Below are 24,584 nucleotides of genomic sequence, written 5' to 3' on the forward strand. Positions count from 1 at the left end.
GTGATGTGGAAGATGTAAGATTCGTGTTTTGGTAGCCAGGCAACCTGGAGCCTGCCTGCCTGGCTTAGGTGCTCCTCTTCCTCTCCTGAGAGCTGAGGGTCTGTGTTCTAAACGCCACATACACAGTGCAGCAGCTCCCTATGACGACACCACAGGGTGAGGGAGGCCCAACGCTAAGGCTCTTGTGGAGGATAGCTCAGCAATCAGGAGTGACAGAGGGAGGATTTGAACCCAGGCCCTCTGACCTTGGCTGGTCCCTTTGACATCTCACTTCTCTTTGGGTCTTGGATTCCCCTTCTGATAAGTGAGGATATTTGGCTTGGTGATATTTCCACCCCGGGTGGCCCAGGAATGCATTGGTGCCTTCTGTGGCCATGTTAGTTGCATCTTCCTGAGTCTGGGAGAAGGGATTGTTCTCCCTAGGGTTCTGGAGCGCTCACTTTTTTTTGTTTTGTTTAGTACTGGGGATCAAATTCGGGTCCTTTTGCTTTCGCAGCAGGCGGGGAAATCACTGAGCTAAATCCCTGTCCTTGGAGCGCTCACTTTGGGTGGTGAGGTTGGGATGGGTGGGGTGGGAAAGGAGGAAGGGGAAGAGGTGACACTTAGACTTAAGTAAGTACCAGGCCCCAAGCATTTACATTGTTCTATTGAATGGTCACAGCAGCCTAGTGTAGTGGTCATTTTAGTTTCCATTTTATTTTATTATTATTATTATTGTTTTTTGAGACAAGATCTTGCTGTGTAGTTTAGGCTGGCCTGGAACTCACAGAAATCCTGCCTCAGCCTCCTGCTGGGATTATAGGTGTGCACCACCATGCCTGGCTCCCCATTTTACAGTTGAGGAAAGCAGAGATTGAGAGAGGTCAAGAGACTTTCCCAGGCCACACAGCCGGGGAGTTGCCCAGAGAGGCAGCTCCAAGGAGTATGTGTGGCATGTGCCAACACACATTTCCTAGGACGGCTTTGATTTATTAGTAAATGTAATAAATGTACTAGTCTTCCCAAAAGAGTATTAATGTATCCCAGAGATTTGAATACTGCTACATCTAAACTACATCTCCCAGGCTCGCTCTGACATTCAGAAGTCACTGAGAAATACTTTGTTCAAAGGTTTCATTGCTTCAGAAAATATGGTCAGTTATAAATACGGGTGTGCAGGGGTTCAGAGGAGGGAGAGCATGTTGTGGCGGGAGCCGGCTGGGATCTGAGGGTTCTGGGCCAAGTTCATGGTCTCTGGGGGAACTCCTGCAGGGCCTGCAAGGGAGCCATGCACAGGAAAGCCACCAGGGTCTCCTGGGACCCCCGCCCTGCCTGCCACCCCTCTGGGGTTCCCAAAGTCCAGCCCAGTGATGGCACGTTGGGCACAAAACCCTCGGGGTGAAGGGATGGGGATGGGACCGCAGCCAGCCAGCTCCCTCCTCCTCATACCCCATCCCTGCCTGGTGTGGTGCCCTGGACCCTGAAGCTCCAGCAGCGGTCAGCAGGGAAGGGTGACAGAAGAGCCCAGAGGTGACTTCCCAGCCCCTTATCCCCTGGCTCAGCCTGACCCACACTCCCTAGCTGTGATCAGCAGCTGCAGAGCTTCATCCAGAGCCCACACTGGGCAGGTCCTCCTCCCTGCACGTCTTCCCACCGTCCTTCCCAGCACTACCCGGGGAGGGCTCGGGGCTGAGCGGGGGACATGATCACATCCTTTAGTTCCTTTGATCCTACTGAAGATCTGAAGAAATAGGAATGAATGCCCTGTTTTTATAGAAGAAAAAACAAAGAGGCCAAGTGACTCGTTCAAAGTCACAGGAGCTAGAAGTGGTGGTGCACGCACACCTCTGATCTCAGCACTCTGGGAGGCTGAGGCAGAAGGATCTGAGGTTCAACCCTAGCCAGAGCAACTTAGTGACTTAGTGAGACCCTGTCTCAAAATAAAAAAAAATTTAAAGGCCTGGGGTGGGGTAGCTCAGTGCAAAGGGTTCAACCCCTAGTACCGCAAGTAAGTAGATAAAGTCACACAGCTGCGTAGTAGCTAAACTTGGGCTGTGGCTTCTAGCTCCCAGCAGGGGTTCTCCCTGATCCTTTCTTCCAGGTCTTTTCTTATATGCAGTGATAGATGCTTAGGGCTTCCTGGGTTTGATTCCCAGCTTGGCCATTGAGTAGTTTGAGGACCCCTGGCAAGCTGCTTAACCCATGGGATGGAACTTTGATTTTCTTGCTTATAAAGTAGGATTATAACAGTGCTTAACCTCCTGGGGTTGTTTAGTCAAAGAAATGAGCTAAGCAATATAAGGTACTTAGCCTAGGGTGGGACATGGTCTGCATTCTCCCAAGGAGAGCAGGTGGATTATCAGTGTTAGCCCTCTGTGCACCAGGGCTCTGCATGTTTCCATGGGAGCTCCATACACATTCTATGTGTATTTGTACCAGTCGGCAAATATTTACTTGGCACCTACTGTGAGCCAGGTGCTGGAAAGAGAGCAATGACAAAACAGACCAAATTCCTGTCCCTAGCTGGGCGCGGTGGCTCACATCTGTGATGCTGGCACTCCAGGAGGCTGAGGCAGGAAGGAGCATCCCAAGTTCAAGCCCAGCCTGGACAATTTAGAGATTTAGTGAGACCCTGTCTCAAAATAAAAAGGATCTAGAGATACAGTTCAGTGTAGACAGCTCTTTGGGGAGGGTTTACAGCAGCATCTCCTCTCAGTGGGTGAGCTTCCTGGAGGAGGCAGCCTCAGGGCTGAATCCCGGCAGGGCCTGTCTGGAGAGATTGGGAGTGTCAGGGGATGTAGCTGCCAGTAACAATTTCAAGCTGTAACAATTTCTGGAAGGTCTCACAGGGGACAAGGTCTCTCGCTTTAAGGGCAGCCCAGAATAGCCCCCATTGTCTTTGTCTGGGGTGAAGGAGCCACAGTAGGCTGTGTGAGGCTGGGCTTGGAGGTGGGAGCGGCAGTGGCAGCGGCAGCGGGAGGAGGTCCGGGCACTTCCCTATAAGGTATGGTGGTGTTTCCGTGAGGACTGTTCCATCTGGCTCTGCTGCTGGAAGGCCGCCTGCGGTGGTTGGGACGGCAGCCCGGATTCTGCACTGCGTGAACAGCGTGCAGCTGTTGGGGAGCGGGTGGATGGTGGCTCCCGGGTGAAGGTGCCCTGTTGTGTGCAGGGGTTTGTGCTCATTGGCCCCGCTGGGCCCTTCTTTGGCAGGCCTTGCCAGGCCCTGCCTGAGGCCTCCTGGCACCCTCCCCTGCTCTGGCTATTTTGGGGCTGGCTGTGCTGGGGCTTGGGGACCAATAGGTAATCCTGCCCAGACCAAGGATGCTGGGGCAAGGCGGGGCTCCCTCAACTCCCTTCCATCCTCTCTGGAATCTTCAGTCACTGCAGTCTGCCCTGGCCTTAGCCTCTAAAGTGATACAGGACCAAGCAATTCAAAAATGCAAGGGAAATATAACTCCCAACCTGCTAGGTATCTGAAATGCCCAGTTCAGTTTCTCTAAAGTCAAAGAAGGAATTCTAGGAACACCGCAGGTTAAGAGTAGGAAGAATTTTTTTTTTTTTTTTTTTTTTGGTACCGGGGATGGAACTTGGGACCTTGCACTTGCAAGGCAGGTGCTGGAACCACTGAGCTAAATCCCTGGCCCAAGAGTAGGAAGAATTTATTGAGAGAAAGATAGCTTCTGCCTAAGAGAGACAGAATGGGGACTGGAAAGTGGGTTGCCCACCCACCCCACTTCGCAAAAGGGCCAGGGATTTAGCTCAGTGGTTCCGCCACCTGCCTCACAAGTGCAAAGATTCGAGTTCGATCCCCGATACCAAAAAAAAAAAGTGTTCCATTGACCAAAGCCACGAGGTGAGGTGGGTTCAAGGAGAGACAAAACTACAGTCAACTAATAAGATTACTAAGGGACTAATAAGTATAGTCCCTTAGGTAATATTGATCCAAAGGGAAATTATGAGGTGGGACAAAACCATAATCAACCAATAAGATTGTAAGTACAGTCGCTCAGGTAATATTGATTAAATGGGGGATCAAATGGGAAAACAAGTTACCTAGCAAGGGTACACAGAATGAACAAGCAGTTTCCTTAAAGGAAAAGGGCTAGGGAGAGTCTAGTCCCCACTTAAGGTGATTGATGTCTATTTAGAATATCAATCACTGCTATTCATCCCTAGGGGAAGTACGTGAGTGTAGTAGTTCCTCTCTTTTTATAATGCTGACCTTCAGTGAATGTGTCTGTATTGTCTTTCATATTGACTCCTTAAGGGCCAGCTGTTTAACTGCCTACAAGATACCTAAATAACTTAGCTGTCTACGACCTAAAGATCAGGTCCAGCCTCAGGAGTGCAAGGTCCCGAGTTGGGTCCCGGTACCATAAAAAAGATCGTGACCAGTGGGCTCTGAGAGGATGTCAGACCTGCTAACCGGCTAAAGAAGGGTGCCTGGCAGACCTCGCCTCTCATGATGGTCCCTGCTCTGGATGTCAGGCATAGTTGTGCCTCTGCTAAGCAATAGGATTGTCTTTTACCTCATGGGTCATGGAATCTGAGGCCAGGGCGGGTTTCTTCTTCCCACTGGCCACTGGAAAGCTTGGAGCCTAGTGAGTCATCCCTTCCCCAGATCTCAGGGATTTGCACCTGCTGTTTAACTGTCTCCTCGCTGCAGGCTTGTCTGTCTGACCTGCCCAGGTGTTTCTGACATATATTTGTTACCTTGCTCATGCTGTTATGCGTGCATCTTGGGAGCTGCCAAGTCTGTCTAGGAGTGGCTGGGAGGGAAGGTATACATGAATATCGATGGTGACCATAATGACCCTTTGCTAGCTGTTCCCTGAAGTCTGGCTCCTGTGGCTTCATCTCATTCTGGCTGTGATTCCCTCCTTTTGCTGGTGGAAGTCACAACCTAGAATTGTAGCATCTTAATGTTCTAGCTTTTCAACTAATTAAAATGTCAAAGCAGAAGGAACCTTCCAGGCCTTCAAAATTGATGGCTTTCAAATTTATTAATTAGTGAAACAGCCCATTGCAAATGACAGTAATGACAGCAGCGAATGGAGCACTCACTATGTGCTGGTGCTATTGGTATCATTTTATGGTCTTTTGGGTTTTTTTTTTCTTTTTTTTTTTGGTACTGTGGTTTGAACCCAGCACCTTCACACTGAGCTACATCCCCAGCCCTTTTATTTTTTATTTTGAGGTGGAGTCTTGCTAAGTTGCCAAGGCTGGACTCAAATTTTCTATCCTCTTGCCTCAGCCTCCTGGAGTGTTGTTTTATGTTTTATTGAATCTTCACAGCAACCCTACTAGGTAGATTTTTTTTTTTTGGACTAGGGATCGAACTCAGGACCTTGCGCTTGCAAAGCAGGCGGCGGAACCATTGAGCTAAATCCCCGACCCTGGTAGATATTTTTTATAGTAGTCTCTTGGTGCCATTGGGGATGAGTTCTGGGAGTTCCATGGATACCAAACCCCGAGGATGGCCAAGTCCCTCATCTGAAGTGGCATAGCACTGGTACATGTGACCCACACCTGCCCTCCAGTATACTTTCAGTCGTTTCTGGATACTGAATCACATCTAACGCAGTATAAACAGCTGCTGTGCTGTATTGTTCAGGGAGTGACAAGAAGAAAAGGTCTGTACATGTTCAGTTTAGATGTAATTTTTCCCCCAAATATCTCCAACCACAGATAAAGAAGAATGCTGGTACTGTGAATCATGGAGCCCATTTCACAGATAGGAAACAGACACAAAGAGGGGAAATGACTGGCTCATGGCCTCACAGCTCAGGGGCCAAACCAGACCCATTGTGCAGAGGCCAGAATAGAAAATAGAAAATGTTATTGTTTTGATTGAAGAGAGTGTTTAGAGGAGGGGACCAAACTCTGCCCATGTTCCCAACTTCCCCCTCACCTCCCTCTGCAGTGGTCTTGAGACTGCTGAGCTCAGACAGACCTGTCACCTAGGCCCACCCTGTTGTCTGACAGACCTGGGATCTGAGGCCCAGGGAAGACACCGGCCCAGGACAGAGATGGTCCTGTAGCCATCTGGCAGAATGCTACCCCGTGTGTGTCCCTCTGTATCCCCAGCCACCCTAGCTGCCCACTCTGCACTCAGGGATGACCTCAGCATCCTCCTCTTCACTTCTGAACCTTCCTAGAGGACTGAGGATAACAGGTTTGGGGCCACCTTCTTTGTCCCCTCTGACAGGACTCCTCACTGAGAGGGCAAGCTGATGATGGGAGGAAGGGCAGGCCTGGTCTGGGGTTCAGGTGATGAGGAGTCACCTGGAGGAGAGACACAGCAGCCTGTCACCTGGCTTGCTTTCCTCCATCTTCAAGGCCTTTGCTTTTCTGCTTCATGAACCCCTTTTGAAAGCCCCTTGGGTGTGCTGGGCAGGAGCAGCACATCAAACATTCAAAACCTTAATATATAGCTAACTGAGGGAAAGGCGGTATGTTAGGGGTGAGTGTTCTCAAAGTGCATTCTGTGGAACCCTAGTCCTTTGAGCTTTGTGTGAAGGAAAGGTTCTGAGTTAAGCAAGTTTAGGAAACATTAATAGTTACCTTTTTCTCTCTTCATAGGGGTGGAGACATTTAGGACTTAGGGGACTTACTCAGCTTTGTTTAAGTGCCTTCCCAGATGTGTTCATCTGCAGGACTCTCCCCCTGCCTTTCCTGTGGACATTAGTCACAATGAAAGGGGACAGGGCCGCTTCCGAAGGACTGGCCCTTCCTCTCCTTTCCAGTTCTAACTGGTCCCAGAAAGCAGATGAGGGAATCCCTGGGGGCAGCTGTCCTGGTCTCCTGGGCCACAGCTGTTGGGCTCCAGCTCCAGCCTATTTTTTCCTGCTGCTGATGCCCACGGGCCAACTTCTGAGAAAGTCACAGAGGCCTTGCCACCTGGCTGCTGAGTTCTGGACTTGCTGGCCTTGGAGGGCGCCCCCCCCCTCCCCCGCTTCAGTGGCTGTTGTAGTTTCTTGTCCCCTACTCCTACCCTGGGATGAACTCCTGCAAGAAATCCCTGGATTGGTAGCCAGAGAGATGGCAGGAGGAGGGATCAGTGCCAACTTCCTTCCAGGGTTGGAATCAGATCTTGGGTTCAAGTCCCGGGTCTTGCCACTCTGTGACTATGGGCAAGGCTTGTCTTCTCAGTTGTAAACACCATTCATTCATTCATTCATTAATGTAATAAGTAGTTTTATGTTTTTAATAAATTTTATTTTATCCCATTCTCCCCCTCAAGCCCACTCCCCACCCTATGTACAAAAGCTTTGTTTCCATTTTTTCCTTCTATTTTCATGTAATAAGTAGTTTTAAGCATCTAGCATGTGCCAGGTATAAGTCAGACCTAGGCACGATTGAGACCACCGAGGCAGGCAAAGTTCAAGCAACGTGCGATGAATTTATTGCTGTCTGCATGCAGATGGGCCAAGGGGAAAAGGCCATTGGCACTGAGAGGAGGGTGCTCATGGTTGATATGGGGGAGTTTAGGTAGGGGAGGGGGTGCTGGTCAAGAGGGTGGAAAATTTTAGAGTCCCATGGGTGATAGGCCTGGGGCTGGCTGATAACAGGGCTGATAACAGGGCCCTGGTGAGAGCAGCAGTGCGCCTGCTGGCTTCTTGTTATCTCTGTACTCCTGTGGATGTGGATAGTGGGTCTGCTTGGCGGGGGGGGGGGGGGGGGGGGTGGGGGGGGTGGGGTGGGTCGTCCGACTTGGGAGGCCTGTCACCAGGTACTGGGGAAATAGCAAAATGTACAAAGTCCCTGCCTTTGAGGAATTTGCCTTCTAGGAGAGGAGACAAACAGATAAACACATAAATATGCAGTGAACTAACAGCTGGTGGCATGCAGTGGAGGGCAGTGAAGCAGGGGGAAGGGAGTGAGAGAGAACTTAGCAGATTCCAGGCCTTGTGTGAGGTCTAGATGGCTCTCTGAAAGGTGATGTGTGAGTAGAAACTGGAGAAGGGAAGAAGTGACTAATAGAATATCTGAGGCAGTGTCCCAGGCAAGGGAGACAGCAAGTGCAAAGGCCCTGAGGTGGGAAGGTGCCTGGCTTGTTCCAATTCTGAGTTGAATGTAGAGAGAGCACAACAAAAGATGTTGGAGAAAGACTGTGTGTGCATAGCAGATCACAGAACTTGGTTGAGCACAAGGACTTTTCTTCCCATCCTTTCATGAATTGGGAGCAACTAGGCCTAACTTGATTGTTTTAGGGAGTGGTCTTTGATGTTAGTGGTGTCTCATTTCAATAAAAACTTGTGGAACATCCCCCCAGCCTTACCCATAGGCCTTGCCCTGCACTGGGGGCTTCACTGGTGAAATGAGTGAGTGTGGGCAGCCTGGCCAGGTCAGAGAGGCCTTGAAGCCCCACAGACATGGTAGGGCCCCGCAGCAGGAAGGCCACCGGAGCCAGAGAAGCTGGCCAGGCCTGAGGGCAGGAGGTGGCATGAGAATGCCACAGGCAGTGCTGGGCAGATAATGTTCAACCCCTAAGGGCCCTTGTGCTGCTCCTGGCCCAGCCTGGAAACTGTTCCTGCCGGGGTACCCCATGGCCTTGGCCCCTCCCGGCCCCTGGCTGAGGCAGTGCCATTTCCTAGTGGCTTTCTGTGTCCTCGTGTTCACCCGCCAGGGGAGGCCCATTCTTGGGGTATTCATGGGGGCTGTAGGGAGAGTATAGGGACTGACTTGCGGGCACTGGAGCAACTTGGCCTCTGTGCCTGGCACAACTGAGGACATAGCACTTGTAGTGGGGGTTGCCACCTTCATCTCCTGGCACTCCTATGTGTCCCACTGCTGCACTTCCCCCTGCCCCTTGCAGGTGCCAGGGCTCTCCTGCCTCTGGCCCCCCTGAGCACCCTCCCTTCTGCCTAGTACACACCATTTCCCCTTCTTCCATCTCACTGGCCAGAACTGTCGTACAGGACCAGCTGGGTACTGTCTCCCCTGTGAAGTCTTCCTTGCTGAGTGAGGGTTCCCCCTCCCCAAGCTCTCCAGGCCCATCCTTCCTCTTCAGCATCCTCCCACTCTGCACCCCTGTCGTGTGCTCCGTTGTCTGTGACCTTCCCCAGGAACTCAGAGTTCCCTGTCTGTCTGTCTGCCTCACTGCTGTATCCCTGTCCCAGCACGTGGTAGGTGTTCAGGGCACAGAGATCAAAGCAACCTGAATTGTACCTTACAGGGCAGGTCTGACTGCTGATTTCTCTTAGCGGTGAGGAAGCTGAGACTGTCCAGTTAGAAGGTGGCAGAGGTAGCCTGGAATCGGGTGTGTGACTGATCATGGGTCCTGCCTTTCCTGTTCCATCGGCCCACTCTCCCGAGACTCAGCTGGTCTTCTGCCTGGTCAGAAGCAATCTGGTTTGGGTGCCCATCCCAGCTACACTAGAGGGGCACCAGGGCAGCGACCACCCGCAGGCCACTTGGGAACAGGCTAGATGGCTTCAAAGTTCACTGGCCATGCTTCTCCAAGGGACCTCATCCTCCCGTCTCTCCAACAGCCTGGAAGGAGCGTGTAAGATGAAGTGCTTCACTCTCACTTCACAGCTGAGAGGACCAAGGCCTGAGGGCGGGCTTTGAGGACATGTCTCTTTCAGGGATCATGTGACAATCTCCTCCTTCCCTAGGCTAGAGTAGGGAGCTGGGTCTCAGGAAAACTGTGGCATTGATTTTGTTAATGGGAGACTGAGGCCCTGAGGTCCTTCTGTCCTTCTTACTGGTGTGATGTAAACAAGTCTTTACTTTCTCTTTCTAAACTTGGTCAGATTGGCTCGTGGCTGCCTTAGGGTGGCTGGGCAAGTTCATTCCCGCACCTGTGGAATACTGAGTACTTGCTGTGTGCTTTCTGTTGTGGAGACACTGAAGTGACCAAAACAGAAGCCACTGCCTTCCTGGTGGCTGAGTGTACATGCATGGAGGTGGCCAGTGTGGACACCCAGGACATAGTGGAGACTCGACAAAGTTTGTTGAAAGGGAAGGGAGCCAGGGGCCCATCCAAGGCCACATGGTGAGTTCAGGGCAGGGCTGGGTCTAGGAAGTTCTCACCCAGCTTCTTGCACCCCAGGCTCTGCTACAGGCTCTGGGCCTCCTCAGGCTCCTTTGTGTTCCCTCCAGGCCCTGGCTGGTCACAACTTTCTGGGTCTCATCTTGGTCCCAGCTTTCAGAAAGCAGATGTCAAAGGTCAGAAGCAGGGACCTGCTGACAGCTGTGCCACTGAGCTGGCAGCATGCAGGAATCTGAGCCAGAGTCATAGTTTCAGTCACAATTCCTGTTGCCTTAGCTGTGTGACCTTGGGCAGATAACTTTACCCCTCTGATCATTGTTTCCTTCTCTGTAAGATAGGCTGCCACTGCTGTCTACCTCATGATGTTGGTGTGGATTTGAGTAACATAAGCCTTGTAAAGACCTTAACTCATCACCTGGCACACAGTGGCACTTGAATGCCAGCCCCTCTCCTTATTTTGAGGATCGGTATTCTTCCTGGCTGACTGGCTGGCAAAGGTCCTCCCGCCTTGGGCCCCCAGTGTGAGAAGCTGGCAGGCCTCCCAAGTGGCACGGGCACATAGGCATGCCAGAGGAGGCCACAGCCACCTCCTTTCCAGCCCAGTGCCCCTCTCAGACTGCCAGGAGATTAAAGGGCTTCTGGCCTTTGTGTCGGGCTCACAGCCCCTGGCAGTTTGCACAGCAAAGTGCTGCCCTGACAGATTCCTTGCCCTTTGCCATCTGCTGCCTGTGGATGGGCACTGAGCGGCTAGGGGCAGGGCCGGGCACCTTGACCCCAAATCTGGGGCCTGGGGTGGAGCAGAGCAGAGGTAGCACTTGTTTTGGGGGCCACCTGTGAGACCACATCACCTCACAGAGAGAGGGGACTTGTCTGGGTGCACGTCCCTCCCTAGAGACTGGGGGCCAGGGGTCGTGACCAGTAGGGGAAGCAGGCAGGTGGGTAGGCTGGGGCTCATCGTCCCCGCCCCCACACGGTCTCTGGATTTCAAAGAGGTGAGCTCACTCCACTCCGGCCCCAGTTGCCTGGAGCCTTGCCTGGGCAGCTGCAGCCGCCCAGGGGACCATGTGGTGCTCAGACCTTCCTGCCCATTGTGGGGGTGGGGGTGGGCTGAGCCTGAGGCCCAAGCCATGGGGAAGGAGAGCCGGCAGGCATGGGCCAGCTGCCCAAGGGATGTGAAGAATGTCTCTGGAGGGCTGGGGATTTAGCTCAGTGGTTCTGCTGCCTGCCTCGAAAATGCAAGGACCGGAGTTCAATCCCCAGTACCAAAAAAGAGAGGAAAAAAAAAGAATGTCTCTGGAGAAGCACAGAGCCCTGGAGGTGGGGGTCCCAGAGTCTGCCTCAGAGCTGGAACCCAGCTCCCCTGTGCACCCCAGCCAGGCTGCATCTGTTCCACCAGCCTCGGGCCTGGGCAGCAGGGCTAAGACCCCTCCTTTCACTCCAGCCCACATCCCATAGTCCCCGTGTATCACCCCTCATCCACGCCCACCCCTCTCTCTAACCTGCACTTCCTGCAGTGTACTAATTTTAACCCTTATTGAGCACCTACTGTGTACAAGGCACCACACTAAGCTCCTAGCCTGCTCCATCCCATTTATAAAGATGACTTTCGCTGACCCTCAGTTTCCTCACTCATAAAATGGAAATAACACCACAAGCTCACAGTCCCTGAACTGAATCCCTTAGGCCTCTATAGGACTAGGACCTGGAGCTCCCTCCCTATGCACCTTGTCCTCTCCAGGAGGGCCTGGACACCCCCAGCCTCAGGAAGTGGGTGCCTCCCAGAAGGCCCTGTCTGGTACCCTTGCCTGTCTGGCCCCACCTTCATGAGGGGCCACCCTGCCCAATCCCTGCCTCGAGCGATTGTTTCCAGCATGTTAGAACAGACCTCTGCCTTGCCGTGTGTGAGTCAGCCACCCCCACACTCCCCAGGAACCTACAGGGTCTGGAAAATCCCCTCTCAGCTTGGCTCCTTCCTCTCTGGGCCAAGTCTCCTTCCAGCCCCCTCCTCTTGGACCTGGCCATCCGGCTCCAATGCCTGCCTAAAAGTACTGGGTTCCTCTGAGAGGAAACCTGGCTCCCTCACAGCCGGAGACGGGCTGGAGGGCAGGAAGCCTGGGTTCTATTTCTGCCTGTGACCTTGGAGCCACCAATGGCCCTCCTTGTGACCTGAGGCACGTGCCACATGGGCCCAGGCTACTGCCATCTTGGGCATCCCCTGGGGCCATCCTTGGTCAGGTTGGGAATAGGGGCTGGCCAGCCCTCGGCTTCCTGGTACTGCCCTCTGCTCAGCCCTCCTGGCCATCCTGGAGGTCTGGCCCAGCCCTACTTCCTTTCCTGGTGAGCAGAGGGCTGGAAGTGGGGGGCCCTCCCCATGGTGACCCCTTAGGCCTCAGTTCCCACCTCTGTACACAAGGACTTTCACAGCTGCTCAGCATCCACCTCAGAGGGTCTTTGTTGGCTCAGAGGAAGTGCTCCTTAAACCTCAGTGTGATAAGGCCAGACAAGTGCTGAGTGAGAATTGAGGCCCAGCTTTAAGCACGTGACAGACTTTCTCTCCTTCCTTATGGTTTAATACCTGCTGCCTGGGGCAGGAGTCCCCAGGACACAGGTGCTCAGGGAACACCAGCTCTTATTCCCTGATTTGATTCTGGACTTTCCTGGTCTGATCCAAGTTCCCTTCTATGGTCAAGTCTCAAGCTCCTCGATGCTCTTTCCGGGAGCCATTTCCCTCCCATCTGGCTCCTTCTGCCCTCTTAGATTTGAAATACAGCTGTTGGGACCTTTTGATCTTCAGCTTTTAACACATGAAGTCTCTCTGCTGGGGTTAACTCTGACTTGTAGACCCTGAACTGACCCTGGATCCTGGGACCCCGGGTGGGGGCGCTACAAGCAAGGGTAGGCTGGCATCTGGAAGGGTCCAGCCTGGGGTCCCTGGAATTGAGGGGATACTTCTGACCAGGCCCCAGTGTGCTCCAGATTCTCTTTCCCCTCTCACTCCAGATGAATGTTCCTGGCATTTTTTCCATGTTGGATCTCACTTTGCTATTTCCTGTCCGGTTCCAACCTCCCCCCTCTTCCCTGGGAAAAGTTCTGGACCTTACACCACCAGGGTTTTCCTTTCCAGACAGCAGTGTCTAGGGGGTGCCAAGAATCTCCATACTCGTACTCTGTGCTTGGCCTCTAAGGCCTTGCTTGGATGGAAAGGATGAAGGGATGGCAGTGACACAGAGCCAGTCCCCTTAGACTACCTCAGCTCAAAGTCAGGCCCCTGCACCAGCCCTTGTCTCATGGTCCCCTTAAGTCAATCAAGGCCTGCTCAAGACTCACCCACCCTCCAGCCAGTGGGAACTTTGCCCTCTATTCCTAGCCAAGGAAGGCGGCAGAGGCCCGGGTCTAGGTCTTGCCTTGTGGCTGTCAGAGTGCCCTGGGCCTGCACAGCTATGACCATCTGACCTGAGATGAGAACCTGCTTCAGGAGCTCTGAGAAGAGGCTCAAGAAACAGTGTTTTTCTCCAGCCTTGGAGGTCCTTAAGCCACACCCTGGATGCAGACAGGTAGACATGACCACCACTCAGGACAGGGACGGACGTTTGAGTGATGGGGAGAAGAGAAGGAGCAGGTGGTGCTGCCCATGAACTGTGGGAGCGGGTGTCAAATCACAGCAGAGAGGACTCGTGACTAAATGGCACAGAACCCCCTCCCCTAGAGTGCTCCCAAGGCAGGGAGGGGATGTGCATGGACTGCGCAGGGTAAGGGCTCCTCCGAAGCAAGTCCTCTTCAGGAAGCAGCAGAATTGACAGCAATGACAGTATTGTCCCTTTATCCAAGTACCGACTGAGCGCAGGTACTGAAGGTAGAGAAGCATCCATGTCAGTCCCTGCCTTTGGGTGCTTCCATCCTAGGCCAGGTACAGGCAGTAACCAGACCCAGCCTGGGCAGAGAATCGCTCCTCTCCTTCATTGAGGTGCAGTTTACCCACAGTACAATGTGCTGAAGGAAGTGTGAGGGTCAGTAGTGAGAACAAGAGGGATATACCTAGAATCAGCACCCAAAGGTTTCCCAGGCAGCCCGGCCTAGCCCTGCACCCAGGAGACTGCTGATGTTTTCCTCAGCATGTGAGACATTTTCCCCTAGTGTCCCAAAAACAGACTCATGGAGTGCGTGCTCTGAGGCTCATCCACTGTCACCTGTACCTTTTCACTCCTGAGCACTTAGAGGGTGATTTTAAGCTGAGTCTTGGAGGGTGAGCAGCAATTGGCCCCTCAGACAAGTGGAGGAAGGATGCTCCCACAGAGGGACCAGGGTGGGGACAATTGGAGAAGACAGAGGTTCGAGGGGACGTGACCGGTGCTGAGTGGGGGGGGCGGTTAGCGGGGCTGTTGGCTCTTCCGTGTTGCTCCTCCTGGGGCCTGGCCACTTTGTCTAGCCCCTGGGTTTGGTTTTCAAAAGCCAGCCAGTTTCCCTTAGGCCTGGCTGGGCTGCTTGGAGAAGGCTGGGGCAGGCCTGAGGCCCCTGTCCCTGGACATCTGGACGTTACTATGGGCCAGTGAATTCCTGTCTGCTGGTACTTGTGGCCTTGTGCGCCTTTGGGCTTCCTTGCATTAGTTTTCCTCTGAGTTCTCTGGGAAACTCCTTTGGAAACATATCCATCTTGTCCAAGGTCCCCACCCCACACCTGAGAAAGGCATGTATGGGCACCAGCCCACATAGGGGGACCCCCAGCCCCTCCAAGGACAGGCACCCTGCCAGAGCTTGTGCTGGGCTCAGCGTTAGCCTGGGGTCATGCAGAGCTGAGACCGCACCTCTGCTACCCCATTCAGCCCAGCTGCTGGGCTCCAAGCCGAGTGCCCTGTCACTGTGGCCGAGAGTGCCGAGGCTCACCCCCCAGCCCAGGGAAATGTGTCCCCTCTGGTCTGGAGGTGTGGTGGCCAGACTGAGGCAGAAGGCAGCCGGTGTGAGCTGGGGAGGGGCTGCTGTTGGAGGCAGCATCTGAGACTGCCTTACCTCAGTTTCCACTCTTGTCCCTTCCCTGCTGCCACTTGCCACCCTTCCACCTGTCCATGGCCCCCGAGTTTACTAGCCCAGCTTATCCCTTAACTGCCTTGTCCCTCTGTCTATTCACTCATCCTGTTCTAGCTGTGCTTTTCCTTCTCCAGAGAAAAAGGAGTCATCATTACCGAGTGATTTTTATTTGCTTTTCTGCTTTTTTTTGAAGATTCATTCAGAATTTGCAGGTTTGGGGCCTGAGGCCTCCAGGGGCTCATGGGATTTGGGGGAGCTGAGTCAGAAACAGTCCCAAACAGTCTGGCTCTCTTAGCCAAACTAAGGCTAATTTAACCACCAGGTTTTTAGGGTTAAATTCTTGAGTCCTCTTCCCTCCAATGAGGGGAAGGGCCCTGGGGCTTGATGGGAGCTGGACATGTGGCTTGATTGGCTCTGTTGTTTCCCACAGGTGACCCATGGGCTGAGAGCATACGATGGCCTGTCCCTGCCCGAGGACACAGAGACTATCACAGCGGGCCAGGCTGGTTGGAACTACTCGTACCTTTCAGACGATGAGGACTTGCTGGCTGACGATGCTTCTGGGGGTGAGTCGTAGGGTCCATGGAGGTGGGGTGGGGTCATGGCTCTTCCCACTGGTCCCTCAGGAGGCCTGTGAAGTTCACCCCAGGTGGTGCCACAAGAGTGGGCTGTTTGGGGTATGGTGGTGTGTGACTGTCATGTTGGTCTTTCATCACTCGTCCGCTTAAAGGAGGAAGGAGTCATTTTGGCTCACACTGTCAGCGATTTCAGAGGCTCCATTGCTTCCAGGCCCACGGTGAAGCAGAACATCAAGGCAGGAAGTATGTGCTGGAGCAAAGTGGTCAGCTCTTGGCAAAAGGATGTGGTGGAGGGAAGCAGCTCACTCCATGGCAACTAGGAAGCAGAGAGCGAGCAAGGCAGACAGAGAGGAAAGGGCCAGGGACAAGATAGTCCCTTCGAAGTCATACCCCCAGTGACCTGCTTCATCCAATTAGGCCCCACCTCCTACATTTCCTTCACCTTCCAACAATGCCATCAGATTGTGATCCACTGATGAAATTAGAACCCTCATGATCCCATCACCTTCTGAAAGCCCCACCCCTGTGCACCTGAGACTTTGGGAAACATTTTAGATCTGAACCATAATTCCTGTAATTCTAGCTCACCCCTCCCTGGGTTCAGTCCTCTGTATTGGGGAAAAAAATAAAAACAAAGAAGTGGGCCACTGTGTCCTCAGCCCTGGTCCTGGTGACTAGCATCCACCACTGAAAACTTGTGTGATCTTGGGGTGGCCACAGCTTCTCTCTGCTGCCCAGGACAGTGGGGACCAACAGGGAAGGTGGCTGGCAGTGCGTGGTACAGGCTGGTCACCCCTCCTGCTGCTCCACCTCCTCCTTTCCTCACTTGGTTGCCAGTCTGACCTGACCCCTCTGTCCCAGCCATCGGACAGATCTTTGAGCCCCTGGTGTCTTGGACTCAGTCCACACCCTCTCTGACAGATGTTTCCCCAGTGGGCATTGATAGGCCACCCTTCTGAGGTATGGTCGAGGACCATAATCATTCTGCATCTGTGTGACCCTGCCCCTCTCTGCCAGGGCCCCCACAATGCCTGATACCCAGTGGGTGCTCAACAAGTACCATTGCTGAATAAGCCTCTCTCTTGTTTGCAGATGGCCTGGGCAGTGGGGACCTGGGCAGCGGGGATTTCCAGATGGGTAAGTTGCTGTGGGCATCCTGCAGGTCCTGTTCTGCCCCACAACAAGACTCTGAGCCACAGAGGCCCGATCTCCTGGGCTGAGGGCCTTGAGGACTCTTTGGGTCTGCCCTGGGGCTGCATTGCAAGAAGCAGGAGTGGTCTCTTACCTGCCAAGTTGTGTGGACATTGAGGATGGCCAGGATCTGTGCCTGCCTTTATCATAAGCACAAGGCCAGGGGCAGTGGACATAAATAGCTGAATTCTTTTTTTTTTTTTTTTTTTTTGGTACCGGGGATCAAACTCGGGTCCTTGCGCTTGTGCAGCAGGCAGCGAAACCACTGAGCTAAATCCCCGGCCCATAAATAGCTGAATTCTGATGGGGATTTGAGCTACCATCCACCTGGCAGTCAGTGTAGCCCAGGCTTCTCCAGAGCTGGGGTCACTTGCCCCAAGCTAGTGAGCCAGGTGCATCCTGACTTGGCCAGTGCTGGCAGGAGGGTTGGTCCTGGTGTAGTCTGGTCCTGGCTATGACCTCCCAGCACTGGGACTTGGCCTCTGCCTAGGCTTTCCCTTGGGGCAGTCTGTGCAGGGTACAGGGAGCCTAGGAGCCAGGTGGGGCCTGCAAGTGGGAGTGTCAGGTGGGTCCTAGGATACTTGTCACCTCCTAGAGTGACCTGTGCTCCTCCTGCCAGTCCCAGCCTTGCTTCTGAGACCCTGCTCAGGTCCTCCCTGTTTATTCAGAAATGTTGAGCCCCCCTCCTGTGGGCAGCTGGGCCGCTCTGCCCTCTGCCCTCTCTGAGTGGTCCTGGTCAGCCCTTTTCTCTTGGTAAGCAGCTGGGAGGCTAGAGGTGAGGAAGGAAGGGGGATAGGGACAGCAGCTGGGGCCCCCAAGGCCAGAGCCCCTGCTTGCCTTGTGAGTGGGCTGATCTGTGAGAAGAGGCAGGTCTAGACCTCCAGGCCTAAAGCCTGGCCTGGCCACATGCCCTGGAGACACATCCGCAAAGCTGGGCTAAATCTCAACTGGGAGGCTGCGGGTATGTCTCCCTGATCCCCAGGGTCCTGTGCCCACTACAGGCCCAAGAATGGTACCCTCTGTGCACTGGGCAAGAAGGGCTCTCTGGCCCTCATGGGCCATTCTGAGCTGTGGCCCTGGCCCTCCTCTCCCAGGCAGGGCTCTGCTCCTTGGCTCTGCGGGTCAGCAGCCTCCCTAACAGTGTAATCTGCTCCCTTCCTTGCCACCTCTCCCGCAGACCTGTCTCTTTCTGCCTGGCCCATTCTTGTTGCTCTGGTTGTACCTCTCTGTCTCTTTTTCCTTCTCTTCCCTCTGCCTGCCTTTGTCTCATCATTTCTCTCTGCTCCTCACCTCTGTCTGTCTCAGTGTCTGTGCTTCTCTCCATCCCCCTGGCTGTCTCTGTCTCTCTTCACCTCCTCCTGTCACCTCTGCAGGCTCAGGCTCACCCCTGGGTGACAAGGAGTCTCCCCTTGGCTAGTGCCCAGGCCCAGGCCAGATGGGAGCACGGTCCCTTCTGCCTTTCTCCAGCTTGTCCTGTGCTGTTCTTTCTCCCTGTCAACCTCTTCCCAGCTGCGCTTGGCTGTGAGTCACCTAGGAGGCTCTGAGGCACCTCCCTGGCATCTGGGCCAGACCAGCTCCTGCCCTATTTGACCTTATAGATCAAAACCCTGTGGCTGGGGATGTAGTTCAGTGGCACAGCGTCTGCCTGGCAAACACAAGGTCCTGAGTTCGATCCCCAGTACTGAAACAAAGAAACAAACAAAGAACCCTGTGGCTGGGATCCTGCTGTCCCTCCCCAGGGGTTTCTGGTGGAATCCTGAGGGAACAAGTCCTTGGAGTCTCCACCTGAGGAAAGGCTGATTCTGGGCCCACCCCAGGACTCAGAGATCCTGAGCTAGAGACACAGTGGGGTGTGTGGTGAGTTCTGCTGAACAGGGACAGGCATCCGGAGTTGGGGTGGCAGGGCTAGAACAGGTATGGGCATATTCCCTGTGCCCTCTCCACTAGAGAGTGGCCCTAGCCTCTGTCCTCCAGCCTCTGGCCTCAAGTGAGCTCTCCAGGTAGAGTCAGGGGCCAGGTGGGAGAGAGCCGGCCAGGTCAGACATTGGGAGTCTCCCCAGCTCCACAGTCCTTTCTGAAAGCCGCAAGCCCCACCTTCTGCCCTGGCCCTCAGACCCTCAAAGGGCAACAGCGCAGGTTAGAGACCAGGCACTTGCCCTGACCTGCCCTTGCCCTGGGAGAGGTGGAGAGGCTCAGGCTAGATCTGTGCCCTTCCCAGGCCCTATAGAAAAGGGCTTTGTGGTGCTTCAACCCCCTCCCTTGGGAGCAGGCACATTCTTGGGTAGAGGCCTGGCCTCCTCACCCGCCCTGAGCCGTGGGCTGAGGCCAGGGTCTGGGGTGGGGGGACTCTCAATGGGCCTCTGTGCTGGCTCACAAGGCGCCTCTGTGGCTGAGCTCACGGCCCCTACACATGCTCTGGCCCACAGAATCCCCACCGCCCAGCACCCGAGAGCCCAGCCCTGTCCCTGTGGTTTAGAGCAGGCCTTCACAAGCACCCTCTCTTGGTGCAGGGCTTCACTCCTGGACGCGGACCCAACCCTGGGGCTCTCTTAATCAAAGAGGGAGAGAGAGTCCTGGCTCAGGGGCCTGGTGGAGAGAGAGTAAAGTGAAAAACATTCCCTACTCGGCCACCTATATTGGCCATCTGTCACTTGTCAGAGCACCCTTCTGCCTCAGGGCCTTTGCACTTGCCATTCCTCTGCCAGGACTCTTCTTCTCTTAACACCTCTTGTGGCTCAGCCCCTTTCTACAAACATTCCTTTGAAGAGAGGACTTCCTGGTCACCACCCCTCAGTAGGCCCTCACCCCAGCCCTCCTTGTTTGTTTCTTGTAGTCCATATATACCTGGATCCTTTATTTTATTTTTGTCTCCTCGCACTAGCAAGTGAGGACAGAAATGATCATTTGTGGGGTTCAAGGCCCTCAGTGTAGACGTGTGAAGGGAGTGAATGCTTGCCTCAGGTGACGAGAAGTACAGCCAGGTTCATTCCCAGGCTTTCCCTGCACAATCAGAGTTAATAATGGCACTCCCGTTGTCCATGTGTCACAGATGAGGACGTAGGTTCAGAGAGGTCAAACACTCACCCAAGATCACAGCTATCAGTGGCACTGTCACCCTAGTGGCTGGGCTTTTAATCACTGGCTGGCGCTGCCTCCCTGTTCCGTGGCAGGCTTGGTTCCAGCACTTTGTACCTGTTAGAGGATCTTTTGCAACTCATAGTAACTTGGCATTTATAATTTATACTTTAATTCATAAACATTGTGGGTTTTAATGTGGTAAATACCTTGTACCTAATAGGTGTTCAAGAAATGCTTGGGAGTGAGTGTGATTGTATATGTGTACCACGGTCTCCTCCTTCACAGTCTGTGGATCTGTGGTGTGGATTCATTCAGCTATCATTTTCCTGACACCTACTATGTGCCAGGCTGTGTCTGTGTGAATGTGTGTGTGCGTATATATGTGTACGTACATATATATGACTCATGTACATACATATATATGACACATCTGCCACACAGTTTAATTCATATTTACAACACATAGGAACTTATGAACATTGTGCTAGTCAGCTTTTCATCACTATGACAAAAACACCCAAGATAATCAACTTAAAAGGAGGAAAGGTTTCTTTGGGCTCACTGTTTCAGAGGTTTCCATCCATGGTCACTTGGCCTTGTTGCTTTGGGCCTGTGGCAGCCCAGCCCATCATGGCGGGAGCACATGGCAGAGACCTGTTCACCACATGGCAGCCAGGAAGGAACGGGGTCCCAATATCCACTTTGAGGCCATGTCCCCAGTGACCTAATTTCTCCTACTAGATACCCCCCTCCTAACGGGGACCAAGCCTTCAACAAACGGCTGTTTGGTGGACATTCATGATCCTCACTACAGCAAACATCAGGAAATGCCATGGCTGTAAAGCGTCATGTAGAGCAGAGCAGGTGCCCACGACACAGTAGTTGTCTGGGTATGCACACACAGGGTTATGGGAACATGGTCAGCCATCACTCCATAGTGTATGCTTTGTGCCCTGGCTCAGAGTGAGCCCTGGGGCTCAGGGTGGCTGAGACCCAAGGTTCCCCGGGTGGAGCTCGCAGTCTTGGGGTGGAGTGAGGAAGATAAAGCACAGCTCCTGATTCATGGGGCTTACGCAGTGCCTGGGAACAGTAGTGCTTGTGACCATGATGTCTTTTCTCCTTACCACCACCCAGGGTGGTAAATGGAGTTAACACTCCTACTTCACTGAGGAGGAAACAGGTTCAGAGAGGTGAGGTCAGTGCCTGGGGCATGGCTGACTCAGCACATGATTGTGCCTCTGCCACTCTATGGCCTGTCCATGTCTATGTGTAATTGGCAGGGTCTGTGTGTCCCACATCCCAGAGGAGGGTCTCAGGCCCAGCCAGCGCAGCTCGGGTGTCCATGGAGGAGGTGATGGGAGGAACTGCATCCTGGGGAATGTGGCAGCAATGGCCAAGGAAGGTTGGGGAGGCATGACCTAAGTCCCTGTGGCAAGCCAGCCTCCTCTGCAAGCCACCCTTCCTGTCCAGCCTTCCTCTGAGTGTTGGGGCCTCCTCTTCTGCACTGTCACTTGGTTTCTGGATCAGGCCCGTTTCCTTGTGTGTTAAGGCCCCTCACTCCAGATGGGCCTCAGTGTGGAGCCCTGGGCAGGCCTGCCAGGCTGTCACACACGTGTGCCCCTGTAGGTGGCGCAGCCCAGCTACAGATACTTAGGTCTCAGCCTATGTGGGAGGCTTTGTAGGGCATCCTCCCATTTCCACCCACTGGTCCAGCTGCCCGAGGCCACCCCATGCCAGGCTGCTGACACCCTTCCCCTCTTTTCTACAGTGTACTTCCGGGCGCTGGTCAATTTCACACACTCCATCGAGTACAGCCCTCGGCTGGAGGACGCAGGCTCCAGGGAGTTCCGAGCTGTGTCAGAGGCTGTGGTGGACAGGGTACACTGGAGTGGCTTGAGGAGCACCCTGGTGGGGAGGGGATCAGGACCACAGATCGGGGAGGTATCTGGGAGTTGATATGCTGTGTCCCTCCCCAGCTGGAGTCAGAGTACTTGAAGATTTCCGGAGACCAGGTCGTCAGTGTGGTGTTCATCAAGTGAGAAGGGTCCCTGGGGACTGGTGAGGGGCTTGGGCTGTCCTGGAGAGGCTGGTGAGGTTAGGGAGGAAGCCTGGGTCCCCAGAAGGAAGCAGGAAAGGCCTGATGAACGATCCCCATCATTTGGGCCTTAAATGGCCCTGCTCTGGGCACAGGCTGTGTAGGAGCAAGGCCTGAGCACTGGGGCCAGGCCTCATGGAGGAGCCGAGAACACAGACATCTTTCTCCCCCACCCTCTGCCCATCCCCACCCAGGGAGCTGGATGGCTGGGTCTTTGTGGAGCTGGATGTGGGCTCAGAAGGGAATGCAGATGGGGCTCAGATTCAGGAGGTGCTGTACTCGGTCATCTCTGGGGGCTCCATCGGCCCCTACATCACCTCCCCCCAGGGGTTCCAGTTCCGACGCCTGGGCACAGGTGAGCCTATCCTGGGGCTGGGGGCCACCTGCTCCCTTTCTAGACTTGCGTGCATCCCCCTTCAGTGTCTCCACCTCAGGTCCTCCTAGCTTGGGCTTGCACACTGCTAGGTTCAGGGAGCTCACGACCTCTTGTCTCCACATCGGTCTGTATTGCCTTGGGCAGTGCATAGAGTGCTTCCTCTAAGTATCCACCAGGCCCAGATTTTGCTCACACCCTGTGGACTTACATACATTGCCTATAGGATTCCCTTCTTCAGATAGTTATGTGTAAGTGCAAAGGACGTTTGCATTCAATAATAAGCAACCCTGGTTTCCTGAACACCAAGTGCATGCCAGGCCTTTGTACTCAGGCTCAGCCCAGGTTGCTTGTCACTGGACCATGTCCTGTTTCAACCCCTGAGTCTCTAGGATGGTTCTGATTCGCTCTTGCAGCCTGTGGTTCGCACCCTGTCCTATCTCAGTTCCCTCTGTGGAAAGGTTCCACCATGTCACCCATATACCTGTCACTCAGGGGACCCCAGAACAGAACAAAGTGCATCCCTGCCTTGGTTTAACTCAATCAGGAAAAAAATAATGGATCATCACCTCCCTTGCTCTGCACATAGAACCTCAGTTAATTCATGCAGAGGTCCAGCTTGCTCTGTTGGCATCCCCAGACCCAGGTCTCAAGATTGCCAGGTCTGGGCTGGGGATTTAGCTCAGTCGTTCCGGTGCCTGCTTCACAAGCACAAGGTCCCAAGTTTGATCTCCAGGATCAAAAAAAAAGAGATTGCCAGGTTCCCAGACCTCTTCTCCCCCTTTCCAAGGAGTTGTCCTGACTGGGGTGGTGGGGTGGTCGGCTCAGCCCTCAGCTCCCAGGCCCCAGGTAGATGGCTGCTGACCACACCTTCCTTTCCAGCACAGACCCCCCCACCCCCACCAGCTGCTGTGGGGGTCACAGTGACACCAGGTGAGAATGGAAGCCCAGCCAGGCCCAGTGGGGAGCTGTGCAAATTTAGTGGCTGGAGAGCAAGAAGGACAAAAGCGAGATAGCTGGGCTGCCTTCTGCCTTCCTCCTGTGCCCTCACTGACCGAGGCTGTGGCTTGTATGTGTGTGGTGTGGTGGCTGCATGCATGCGGCATGTCAGCTGTACACAGTGCTCTGAAAGGGGATGGTGAGGCCACTGCCACGCATCCCATCCCTGGTGTGTGCTGTGGTTGTGTCCACCCAGTGCTCCTTACCCTCACCATCTCCTGCAGTGGCCTGATACAGGCCCCAAGGTCCCCTCACCGCTGTGTGGTCCCTGTGCTGTGTCACACCTTCCAGCAACCCCAAACCTACGCCTCTGACTCCCCCCACTCCCACAGTGCCCCAGTTCCCAAGGGTCTGCACCGAGGCCGAGTTTGCCTGCCACAGCCACAATGAGTGTGTGGCTCTGGAGTACCGCTGTGACCGGCGGCCTGACTGCAGGGACATGTCTGATGAGCTCAACTGTGGTGAGGGGCTGTCCGGGAGCATGGGTGGCCTGTGGGTGCCAGGGACCTATGCCTGGGTCTCACAGTCAGCCTGTGCAGGCCCAGGGGTCTGAGGGTGGGAGTGGGCATGGGAAGGGGGTGACAGAGTCCAGGGCTGGGGGAGCTGTGTGCAGCAGCAAGTGTGCTTGAGGGGTATTGGAAGGGTCTGGGGACTGTGGGGCCAAGGGGTAAGGAGTCCTCTGCTAAGCATCCGGGCACTTTGTCCACAGAGGAGCTGGTCCCAGAGGTCAGCTCCACGCCATTGGTGGTAGTAGAGATGTCACCTTTAACACCCCGGCCACCAGAGGCAACCAGCACATGGCGGCCATCAGACACCCTCCGTCCCCAGCCTCTGCTTCCCGATCTAGCCAGACCCGTGCCCTGTGCATTCCATGAGGCTGCATGCCACAGTGGGCACTGCATCCCTAAAGACTACCTCTGTGATGGGCAGGAAGACTGCAGGGATGGCAGTGATGAGCTGGACTGCGGTGAGCCACAGGCAGGGGTTGTGGGAGCCAGGTTGGAGCGCTGGCCCAGGAGGCCACTGCTGAGACTGCTTCATCCCACAGGGCCACCCCCACCCTGTGAGCCCAACGAGTTCCCCTGTGGGAACGGGCACTGTGCACTCAAACTGTGGCGCTGTGATGGTGACTTCGACTGCGAGGACCGCACCGACGAGGCCAACTGCCGTGAGTGTCCCTCAGCGCCCTGGCCTGCCTGGCCCAGGTCATTTGCTCCCCATCCCCCCAGACAGCTGTTGGCCTCCTCTGGAGATAAAAGTCAAGGTTTGTCT

General features: G+C 54.3%; 1 protein-coding gene across 9 annotated transcripts in view; it reads left to right on the forward strand.

Annotated features, from left to right (window-relative positions):
• The window catches only part of Hspg2 (heparan sulfate proteoglycan 2), a 97,036-nt gene that overhangs the window by 17,161 nt on the left and 55,291 nt on the right, over positions 1-24,584 (forward strand). For 6 of the 9 annotated variants that reach the window (XM_087215620.1, XM_087215622.1, XM_087215623.1 and 3 more), the window contains exons 2-9: positions 15,429-15,564; positions 16,669-16,713; positions 21,614-21,723; positions 21,822-21,880; positions 22,135-22,295; positions 23,645-23,773; positions 24,022-24,279; positions 24,361-24,480. In XM_087215620.1, coding sequence (XP_087071746.1) covers positions 15,429-15,564; positions 16,669-16,713; positions 21,614-21,723; positions 21,822-21,880; positions 22,135-22,295; positions 23,645-23,773; positions 24,022-24,279; positions 24,361-24,480 — 1,018 coding nt within the window. Of the gene's footprint in view, positions 1-15,428; positions 15,565-16,668; positions 16,714-21,613; positions 21,724-21,821; positions 21,881-22,134; positions 22,296-23,195; positions 23,247-23,644; positions 23,774-24,021; positions 24,280-24,360; positions 24,481-24,584 lie in introns of all 9 variants that reach the window. The other 3 variants (XM_087215619.1, XM_087215626.1, XM_087215621.1) reach the window with 1 other exon arrangement.

The sequence above is a fragment of the Heterocephalus glaber genome, unplaced genomic scaffold (genome assembly GCF_053883595.1).
Source record: "Heterocephalus glaber isolate CG9 unplaced genomic scaffold, H.glaber_assembly_v1.0 deba00001452, whole genome shotgun sequence".
In the NCBI taxonomy this organism is placed as follows: domain Eukaryota; kingdom Metazoa; phylum Chordata; class Mammalia; order Rodentia; family Bathyergidae; genus Heterocephalus; species Heterocephalus glaber.